Source organism: Rhinoderma darwinii, chromosome 12 (genome assembly GCF_050947455.1).
Source record: "Rhinoderma darwinii isolate aRhiDar2 chromosome 12, aRhiDar2.hap1, whole genome shotgun sequence".
Classification (NCBI taxonomy): domain Eukaryota; kingdom Metazoa; phylum Chordata; class Amphibia; order Anura; family Rhinodermatidae; genus Rhinoderma; species Rhinoderma darwinii.
The window spans coordinates 69,917,923-69,928,766 of NC_134698.1; the positions used below are offsets into that span (position 1 = coordinate 69,917,923).

The 10,844-nt window shown below is 43.3% G+C and overlaps 1 protein-coding gene across 4 annotated transcripts in view; it reads right to left on the reverse strand.

Annotated features, from left to right (window-relative positions):
* INF2 (inverted formin 2) overlaps positions 1-6,489 on the reverse strand; it is a 68,708-nt gene extending 62,219 nt beyond the window's left edge. For all 4 annotated transcript variants that reach the window (XM_075843840.1, XM_075843841.1, XM_075843839.1 and 1 more), the window contains exon 1: positions 6,179-6,489. In XM_075843840.1, the coding sequence (XP_075699955.1) occupies positions 6,179-6,205 (27 nt within the window). In that variant the 5' untranslated portion in view covers positions 6,206-6,489. The remainder of the gene's footprint in view (positions 1-6,178) is intronic.
* Between the last annotated feature and the right edge of the window lie 4,355 nt (positions 6,490-10,844).

Sequence of the window (10,844 nt, forward strand, 5' to 3'; positions counted from 1 at the left end):
TTCATTGATGGATTTTTGGTCCTTCCCATAACACTTTTTTTGAAGGACATAATTCCCAATGGTTTGTCAAAATTCTCACAATGGAAGCTGAGATACGAGCGGCTTCAGAGTCTACGAACTGAAGAGCTCCTCTAGCTGTTCTCCGGCGTGCCCACGACAAAGGTGGTAATTTACCTTTTAATAGCTGTCGGCCCAAGGATTGTTCGGCCGACAACCGTTCCTCCCCATACATATGTACGCTCGCCCCGACCATGCAGGTGTTCTCCTCCTCTCCCCATTGAGAAGCCGCTGCCAGACACCTCTTCCGTTTGCTTATCTCCCTCTTGAGAACAAAGGATTGGGCATGTGGAAACTTTTATTTTATTTTTTTCCAATATCTATTGAACATTGATTGAAGATCTAATGCACATGTATGGTCGGCCGGTCCTGCTGAAATCGGTGGGATCGGCTGACCTTCGTCTAATGTGTATGGCGACCTTAACAGTGTACAATACTACAGCCGCTAATATTTGGTACGAACAAATAGTAGAGAGCCCTGCCCATATGACAAACCATCTTGCCAATGGGGCAGCTCTGGCGGCAAAGGACTGAGAATGGAGAGCATAACCTTCCCGTTTCTTCACTTGCTGCTGAGTGTTGGGATGACAGAAGGGGTCCAATCCCAAGATTTGCTATGATGTTACATTGCGAACTGTATATATATGTGTGTGTGGTCATATAGTAAAACACGCCCAGTTGTCCATTGAGAAACTCATTAGCATAAAGCTAAAATAGGTCATAACTCCGTCAAAAATGATAGTTTTTCTAAATAAAAAACACTGCTGTAATCTACATTACAGCGCCGATCACATCATGTACAATATAGGGCACTTATAATGTGGTGACAGAACCTCTTTAAAGTCGACTTGCCGGTTTTTATTTTCATGGGCTATGACTCCACGGTAACTTTTGGTTGCTGTGCATTGTACAAATTTCTGCAGCCATTTTTTGTGCAGCAATTGTACAAATTCCAACCTGTTTGGAAATTTTAGCCAATGCTGCAGGTCGTCCGCAACTTTTTTCCTCGTAGGGAAACATTTAGGCAGCGCAACCCAAACTCGCCATTGAGCCCTAGTCTGCTTTGACTGTGACTGGCTATGTTGACACCAGAAGTCCTAGCATACATTGATAAGATGTAGATTGCATCTAGTATGGGATATCACGGCCATGTTAATGAGATGCTCTGCAGTGTAAATACAACTAGTTTTTGTGCATTTACTTAAAATGTCATACAAACATTTGCACATGAAATGAGAATTGTTGTTTCTCTCCGTTGACTGCCTTTCCTGGGATTCCGACTGATACTGAAGATTAAGACATTTGAAGAATGACGGGGGCTGGGTCATTTGATTGTTTACCACCCTTGTAGAGATCTAGAGCAGAGTCATTGCTAGGCTTTTCCTTCACCTTTTACACTGCGCGATTATCATGCAGACGAGCGTTCATATAAAACTCCTTGCCGATAATTGCCGTGTGTAAACAGGGCAGCGATCAGCTGATGAACGAGCAAACACTCGATCATCTGCTGGTCGTATCGTTTTAAAAAAGTGAAATATTAATATTGTAAACAGGGAGACGCGCTGCCGTCATGATGATAATGTATGGGGACGAGCGATCGGAGTATCGACCGCTCGTCCCCATCCATAGCTCCGTGTGACAGGAGCAAACGAGTGCCGATCAACGGTGTCTCATTGATCGGCGCTCGCTGCAGCGGACAACTGTCGGCTGGTGTAAATGGCACTTTAGTTTGCCCTTAATATCCTGGCTATGGGTCCTATTACACGGCCCGATGTGGGCCGTGTAAACGAGCGCCGATCAGAGACCACTAGTTCATCGGCACTCGTTTGCTCCTTTCACATGGAGCAATGATTACTTATGTATAGGGATGAGCGATCATTACTACGATCACTCGTCCCCATACATTTCTATGATATCAGCAGCACATATCCCTGTTTACAAAGCTGCCGACAAAGATGATTTTAAAATCTGCATGAAAGAGCAGATCAGTCGATGAATGAGCGTTTGCTTGTTCATCGGCTGATCGTTGCCCTGATTACACCGGGCAATGATCGGTAACGAGTGTTCATATGAACGCTCGTTTGCCCGATCATTAGCCCGTGTAATAGGGCCTTAAGGCAGAGGGGTTTGTTGGCGCCACAACAGCCACCCCTTTCAGATACACCAGTGATCTAGGGTTCTACTTCCATAAATATAGGGATGACATATATTTGTGAAGCTTTTTTTCTCTCCCGGCCCCTTATTCTGCCAAATAGAAAAGTGACTCATAGGAAAGAACAACTGACTGTCTCCTAGGTTATACCACTAGAATTTTGGAAACCTCTTCAGATTTTAGAGTTAGTTTCTTGCTCCTCGCTCTGGAACGTCAGACTTCATGGCTAGTTATGAATACACAAAGCAGAGCACAATACCAAGCCTGTACTGCACTGCAACACACGCATGTGGACTGCGAGCAAATGCTTTTAACTACTTAGTTGCTGAAAAGCAGAGCTAAAAAAAATCAGTCTTTGAGTTGTCCTCTTTTGTGATGTTGTTAAAGGGATCGTCTGGTTTAGAAAACCCATTTACTAAACCCTATTACAGTATTCTAAGTTATAGAGGGTATTTAGGATCTCCGTCAATTAGTTGGAGTGGTCAGTAGGCCACTAAGAGTGTCTGACTTGCTGGAGGACCCGACATGTCTGTGCATTACATGGACAGTCCACTGATTACAATAGGAACCATGTAATGCATAATTTGCCCTGTGGTGGCACTGCAGAGGATTTGAACGCTTGCTACCGTGTTTCCCTGCAGACTACAGGGGATCAGAGGATCTCCGCAGCATTACACCATGTCATCAACTTATTTTAGCCGCCAAGCCTTAATTGTTTCCTATCTATATTTCTTAATGCTGGGTGACAACCAATATGGCCACTATTAGGGCATGACCACACATGGCGGAATTCCTCCGCAACTGTCCGCATCAATGCCGCACAGAATCTGCGTTGCAGATTCTGCAGCGGATCTGCACAAAATGTGCAGAAAATTGATGCGGACTGGCCGCTGCGGACTGCAGGAAAAGTGCTTCTCTTCTCCCTATTCAGTGCAGGATAGAGAGAAGGGACAGCACTTTCCCTAGTGAAAGTCAAAGAAATTCATACTTACCGCCCGTTGTCTTGGTGACGCGTCCCTCTTTCGGCATCCGGCCCGACCTCCCTGGATGACGCTCCAGTCCATGTGACCGCTGCAGCCTGTGCTTGGCCTGTGATTGGCTGCAGCCGTCACTTACACTGAAACGTCATCCTGGGAGGCCGGACTGGAGACAGACGCAGGGAGTTCTCGGTAAGTATGAACTTATATGTTTTTTTACAGGTTGCTGTATATTGAGATCGGTAGTCACTGTCCCGGGTGCAGAAACAGTTACTGCCGATCGCGTAACTCTTTCAGCACCCTGGACAGTGACTATTTACAGACGTCTCCTAGCAACGCTCCCGTCATTACGGGAGCCCCATTGACTTCCTCAGTCTGGCTGTAGACCTAGAAATACATAGGTCCAGCCAGAATGAAGAAATGTCATGGTAGTAAAAACAATACGCTCCGCAGCACACATAAGATCTGCGGACTTCATTGCGGAATTTTGACTCTCCATTGAAGTCAATGGAGAAATTCCGCCATGAGTCCGCAACCAGTCCGCCACTGCTCCGCAACAGACAGAGCATGCTGCGGACACCAAATTCCGCTCCGCAGCCTATGCTCCGCAGCGGAATTGTACGCATCGTGTAAACGAACACTGCTAAATTAAAGTGAAAGTCAATGGAGAAAAGGCTCCGCTGCGGATTAACGCTGCGGAGTGTCCGCAGCGGAATTTAAGTGAAATTCCGCCATGTGTGAACCCGCCCTTACACTTCTCACAGGATCTTTCACTCCGCTTTCTCAAACTCCTGAATGGCAAATCAACCTAGTTATGCATTACTTCTCAACTAGGCAGATTTTCCATTCAGGTGTCTAAAGCCAGCTATAAAGATAAGCCATCTATAATTCATCACGTACCTGATCAAGTAGGTAGGTAGTTAGTAGTAATAATAATAATCTATAGTTTTGGCCTGGCTAGTAGAGATATAAAGCAGGGTTAGATCAAGGTTTGTGGAGGCCCCTTGGCATATACTTTTATTATTGAGTGGAAGGAAATGAAGAATAATATTACTGCCCATATTTGAGTGCCATACAGTGCATAAATAATAGTATCATACCGTGCCTACCTAATAATGCCATACAGTGAACACATAACCGTGCCATATAGTGCATAAATAATAGTATCATACCGTGCCTACCTAATAATGCCATACAGTGAACACATAACCGTGCCATATAGTGCATAAATAATAGCATCATACAGTGCCTACATAATGCTATACAGTGAACACATAACTGTGCCATATAGTGCTTAAATAATAGCATCATACAGTGCCATATAGTGCATAAATAATAGCATCATACAGTGCCATATAGTGCATAAATAGCATCATACAGTGCCTATATAATAATGCCATACAATGAATACATAACCGTGCCATATAGTGCATAAATAATAGCATCATACAGTGCCTACATAATGCCATACAATGAATACATAACAGTGCCATATAGTGCACATATAGCATCATACAGTGCCTACATAATGCTATACAGTGAACACATAACTGTGCCATATAGTGCATAAATAATAGCATCATACAGTGCCTACATAATAATGCCATACAATGAATACATAACCGTGCCATATAGTGCATAAATAATAGCATCATACAGTGCCTACATAATGCCATACAATGAATACATAACAGTGCCATATAGTGCACATATAGCATCATACAGTGCCTACATAATGCTATACAGTGAACACATAACTGTGCCATATAGTGCTTAAATAATAGCATCATACAGTGCCATATAGTGCATAAATAATAGCATCATACAGTGCCATATAGTGCATAAATAATAGCATCATACAGTGCCTATATAATAATGCCATACAGTGAACACCTAACAGTGCCATAAAGCGCACAAATAACAGCATCATACAGTGCCTATATAATAGGGCTATATAGTGCATAGATAAAACCATCATAACAGCGATTATATGTAGTTCCTATGATGCAAGTTTAGATCTAGATGGGCCGAGGGAGGTGTTGGTGCTAGGGCAATTGCCCGTTTTGCCCATGCTATAATCTGGTCCTGTACCAGAACATGTTATAGTGGGCCCCAAAAGGAAAGGGGTTTATAAGAGTAAGTAAATAATGCTAAACTTACATAGGATACATAATGCTTTAATAGATCGTGTTAAAATTCGGTCCCTAAATGATGAACGGGTGGGGCAGTATTTTTTTAATTGTATTTTTTTTTTTTTAAATAAATGCAGGTCCATACTGTTTGTCATATGAACAGGAGATAGACATTAATCTCTAGGTGTAATGTTCATACAGTATGACACCAACACTGCCCCACCCCCACATTGCTGTCCCCAATCTTACCACCTTAAATGACCAATATACATCAAATGGTCATTATGCCCTATGTGCTTCCTCTTCACTTGTTTACATAGGTGTATTGACCGCTTTAAAGTTTTATTGGATCCTTTTTATCTTTTCTGTACATAAATATATAGTGGTAAGTACATTATTTAACCTTCAAAGAACTTTCCAACAAATTCCTAAACTTTAAAAGTTTAAAACCGGCAATGTATCCAGAGACTACATCTAATTCCCTTCCCATATCAACCTTATCATCCCTTCGCATTATGTGCCCTATTTCCAGTTACCCAACCACAACGTCCGATGTAGCAGAGCCGAGTCTGTCATCTGTGGTTGTACAGTGTTATTTATTACAAAGCCTTAACATTGCAGCTGAAAAAGCATTAAATGACCCTTTCAGCTCTGCTACATCTATATCTTGTATAAGTAGAATCCGATCAAATTTTCTTCTGCCCCCATAAAGTGACATTGAGATTTGCATTGCAAATATTGCAGAGACAAGCCAAATCTTGAAATGAATGAATGATAGGAACTTGGCAGCATTAGAAAGCAAAGAAGCTTCAATCTTTTCTGTATCCGCTACATTGCGTTGCTCAATCGGAATCGCTTACCACAGATCCACTGTCGGTTTTCTCCATAATTGCACTTTGCAGATATTAGGTCTTTGCTTATAAGGTCTTGCTTATCATTCTCTTCAATGGGAGCTGTGGGTATTAGGATATCCAAATCTAAGCTGGTCCTGATGGACTGTACTGTGCGGCTTCCTGATCAACAAGTGACATGGGAATGAACCACTGGAGACTGTATTGCTGAGAGTCTCAGGAATGTATTGCATTGTGGGTGTGAGAGTGAATCACACATTGCTTATGTCAGCAGACTGGAGAGTTCCGCCCAAAACAGCAGCTCTCCCTCCCTGCTCCGTCTCTGTACATTCCCTTTTTCCTCTTTTGGATAGGCCTCGGGTCAGGACACAGGGAGGGCGAAATCAAAACTTAGAAAATTCCTCAATTTGTAACTCGCCCAAAAACAAGCAATGCCTCCGCAGGCAGCAATACCAACGAATACAGATGTGTAAGGATGGGTGATCGCTGCTATAGCGTGCGGCTGTATATACGGCTCATCTATACGCTACGTCTCATACAGTTTTTTTGTTCTTTTTTACAGATTTTTTTTTATTTTTTGCTATGGCAACTGTGTAAAAAAAAAAAAAAGTATATCCATTGCATAATGAAGAGTTCTGCAACTTTCTAAAGTACATTGTGTTTCAATTCCTTACCGGATTCAAGATTTCTGCTTGCTGTTAGTCAGCGCAGCTATTCTTGTTTGTTCTGGATGCTGAAAACTGGTACAGAACTAGTCCTGCTCACGCTGGTGCATGGCTTGTTACAAGAGGGAGTTATGATGCACTGTAACGAGCCCTGCACCCATGACCTATGTCAGTTCAATATGATCAGGACTCTTTATTTAGCCTCTGGATCTAAACCAGAAGAAAGTAATCCGCTAATAATTATTCATGGGAAAATTGCTGAAAGTGATCACCGGGCGTCCGTGTAAAGGGTGAGGCCGCACATCATGTTATTGTTGCACGGCAAAAATGCAATTTTTGTAAAAATTTTAGCAAAAGCATAATAGAACTGCTACATGTGTACCTTAAGACTACATGGATATCCTCTGGAGAGGTGCTCTTTGCATTGGCTTATAGGGCTAATGGGGTTGGCTGGTTTACAAAACCCATTTTTAAATGCTGAATGGTGTTCCAGGACCCTCATCTATTAGCCACAGTGGAATATGGCTACAAAAAGTGTCTCACCCTGGAGTACCTGTGTATTACACATTGATTTGAATTCAAACTGTGTAATGCCTAGTTTCACCTGTGGGGGCACTGTAGGGGTATCAAACCCTTGCTGTCTGTTACCCCACAGATTACAACTAATTATTAGGGGTCCCAGCAAGAGGACACTTTATAATCTGCTTATTCCCGGGAAGAGCATAAATTAGCGCTCGACCCAGGAATTCGGCCCAGGCGAAGCCCCTGACGTCACTATCCATGAATGGACTGTGCTGTTGGGCTTTCAACTATGGAGTCCCCAGCCAGAGCATCGACAGTGCTCTGGCTGAGGACTCTGGCACTGGAGAAGCCCCTGACAGCACTGTCCATATATATACAGTGACGTCAGGGGCTTTCAACGACTGAGTCCCTGGCCTGAGCATGAGTAGCGTTCCGGCTGGGGACTCCTGGACTGGAGAAGCCAGGACAGTGGCTCCTCTAGGAGCGGAATCCCTGGCCAGAGCATTGCTGACGCTCTGGCCATGGATTACAGTTTTTTTAAGCTCCTAAAGTAACTGTCCATATATACACAGTGATTTCAAGGGCTTTCCCAAGACAGGAGTCCCCGGCCGTAACGCTTTGATACTCTGGCGAGTCTGTAGCTGAAAGCCCCTGACATCTCTGTCCACATATGGACTGTGAAGTCAGGGGCTTCCCCAGGCACAATAGCACTGTTATTCTTTGTATAATAAATTGTATGTGATTTTTCAATATAGATTTTCTGTATCCATTCTGCACAGTTTTCAAGATCTCTGCCTGCAGTTATACGATAGGAACCGTCATTGTTTATTTACAGTGTATAAAATTCTGTCCTGGTCATGTGATGGACACACAGGTGGTGGGATCGTTGGAAGACACAGCTCTAATACACCTACTGTAACGAGCTGTGCACCTGTGCATCCATCATGTGACCAGGACGGATTTTTATTCACTGGAAGTTGAGTAGATGGCATACTGGGACTAGGCACAGAATTGTCTGTCGCTCCAAACCCTAAACCTTGCTCTATATATCTTTAAAGATTATCTGATGTATAAAGGGGTTGCTTTACAACTCCTTCTCTAAATAAGGACCCTCTGTTGATCTTCTTTGCGCAGCCAAAAGTCTCTTCTTCAGCGGCCTCTGCAGGAGAAATTTAGTATTACATGGCGCTTTTATAAAGCCACATGTTGGAGACCACTGCCTTACAGGCTGTATATTACAGTGCAGGCTTTGGTCTAACAAATTAATGGTAGACAAGTAAACCTTTTGCGCAAGGATACGATATAATACTTCATACACTACAGGCATGGATTCAATCTAGCATGATATAAGTATCAGGAAAGGAGGGTTCTATTACAGTCTGCCAGACAGGCCGGAGAGCGAGGCGGTTGATGGAAAAGTCTTTAGGTGACCTGGTGACAAAGAATTGGATCCATAAGAGCTAATATGGCTGACAACGGTAACTATTGAGCCTTTTCCAAAAACTTGAAGTAGGAGACGTCTAGAGCGTCATCATTTGATCGTTTTCGCTCCTTCCAAAACATGCTGTGTTGTAAAGTAGACAATAAAACATTAATTTTCTTATCTCATTCATTACACCAGGAGGTAGCTGAGGCTGAGTGTGTGTAGAATAATTTTTACGCCCTGATAATCACACCAGCAAGTCCTTCACCCTCTCACTGGCTAAAACCCAAATCATGGAAATGTTTTCGTGGTTGCACCCACGCACTGTATCACGATTTGGCTGCATTTACCAATAGGTAATGTTTTATTGCTTGATCTCTTCCCATTCTTTAAAGACTTTGTTCTCGGGACCCTATCCCATTAAGGGTGTCAACTTGCCTATACTGATGACATCCAATGATTGCCAAATATGCAGAGATTTTAGCAGAGATGTTGGGCTTCTGGCCATCTACCAAAATGTATACTAGCTGCCCTCAAAAACATGACCATGGGATTACAGAGCTCGTCCATTATTACTATTATTTTTACCTTTTTTCTTCACCCCCCCCCCCTTACCCCAGCTACTATGCAGCACTGCCTTATCCTCCCCCCCCCTCTTTACCCACCCAATAAACACACCAAGACAATGGGTTGGATAAATTCAGCCACAGCAGCCATTTTATTAACACATAAACAATATTTTAGAGAAACATAACGAGGAAGGGAAGTTCTTGGAGTTACAAATCTAGCGCCAACTGCCCACCTATATAAATATTTACCCCCACCCGTCTCCCAACAGGCTGAGGGGCACCGTTCTACTCCGCAGTTGGCTTGCCAAGGATGCTAACGACTCCCCAGGACACCACCCAGCAGGAGCCCAAAATAAGCCCATACCAATGAGTATAATTGTTAGGGACCATACCTAAGATGAATTCCCCCCACATCAATTTACCACCAACTCCAAGGGCCCCCAATCCGCCATATAGCAACTGTGACTCCGTACCACCAGCCAGTTCCCTAAGAAAAGAACAAACAATACCACGTAATTACAAAAAACGAACCGTACAAGCACGGAAAAAATGTGTTCGGGAGGGCGGGACAAGAACTGAACGCTGTCTGCTCAGTAATAGCGCGACGTGCCCGCTCCCCCCTATATGACCACTTAACCTCGCCCCCCTGAGGCCACCACCCCCTGCCATCTTCCCGCTCTTTACAGGCCCATTTTGTAACCCTTCCCTTCCTTTACCCCTGGTCATGTTGGCCTACCCCTACCCTTGCATCCAGTGTCCAGCCCGTGCTACAGTATGACCTCTGGGCATATTCTTATTCAGAGGCAACTGAAATTTGTCTATTTGGTTATCATCTATCGGGACTTCGTTTTGCTTTAAGGGGTGGAAGTTTCCAACTTGTAATATTTATCACATATTCACAATTGTTGTTAATGACCCAGGGGGGAAAGATTTCCAAAAATGATCAGTTACAGTGGATGCAGATTTGCGCTCCATTGGTCGTAGTTTGCTTGGTGTTGAATGGGTTTGTTACAAAATATTTATTTTATTCCAATAGGAGTATGGTGTATATACAGGGCTGTCAGTTTGTGTATGGATTCCACAATATAAGATGAGCATTTCAAAACCAGATTACATATTGAGGTTCCTATGTTTCCAGAAAAATGTCCGCATGGCATAAGTTACTAACTATAAAAAAAAAACAAAAAAAAAACCCTTTACACTTCTACTGACTATAAGTAGCGGTATCATTCATGGATGAGGGGAATACACCGGTACGAGACACCTCTGGCAGCGGCTTATCTCTTACAAATTCAACATGCCTCATGCGTTTTTCCCCTGGCTGCTCCATCAGTGGAAAGTTGGAACCCCGAACAGTAGTTAGTTGGCTTGTTCTGCCAAATCAGTGGGTTCAGTGGGCATCTTTAGGCAATGTTCCCTCTAACAGATCTAGTTAAAAGACTAGTAAATTAGTAATGCTAGTAATAATGGAGCAGGAGTACAGGTGACTTTGTACA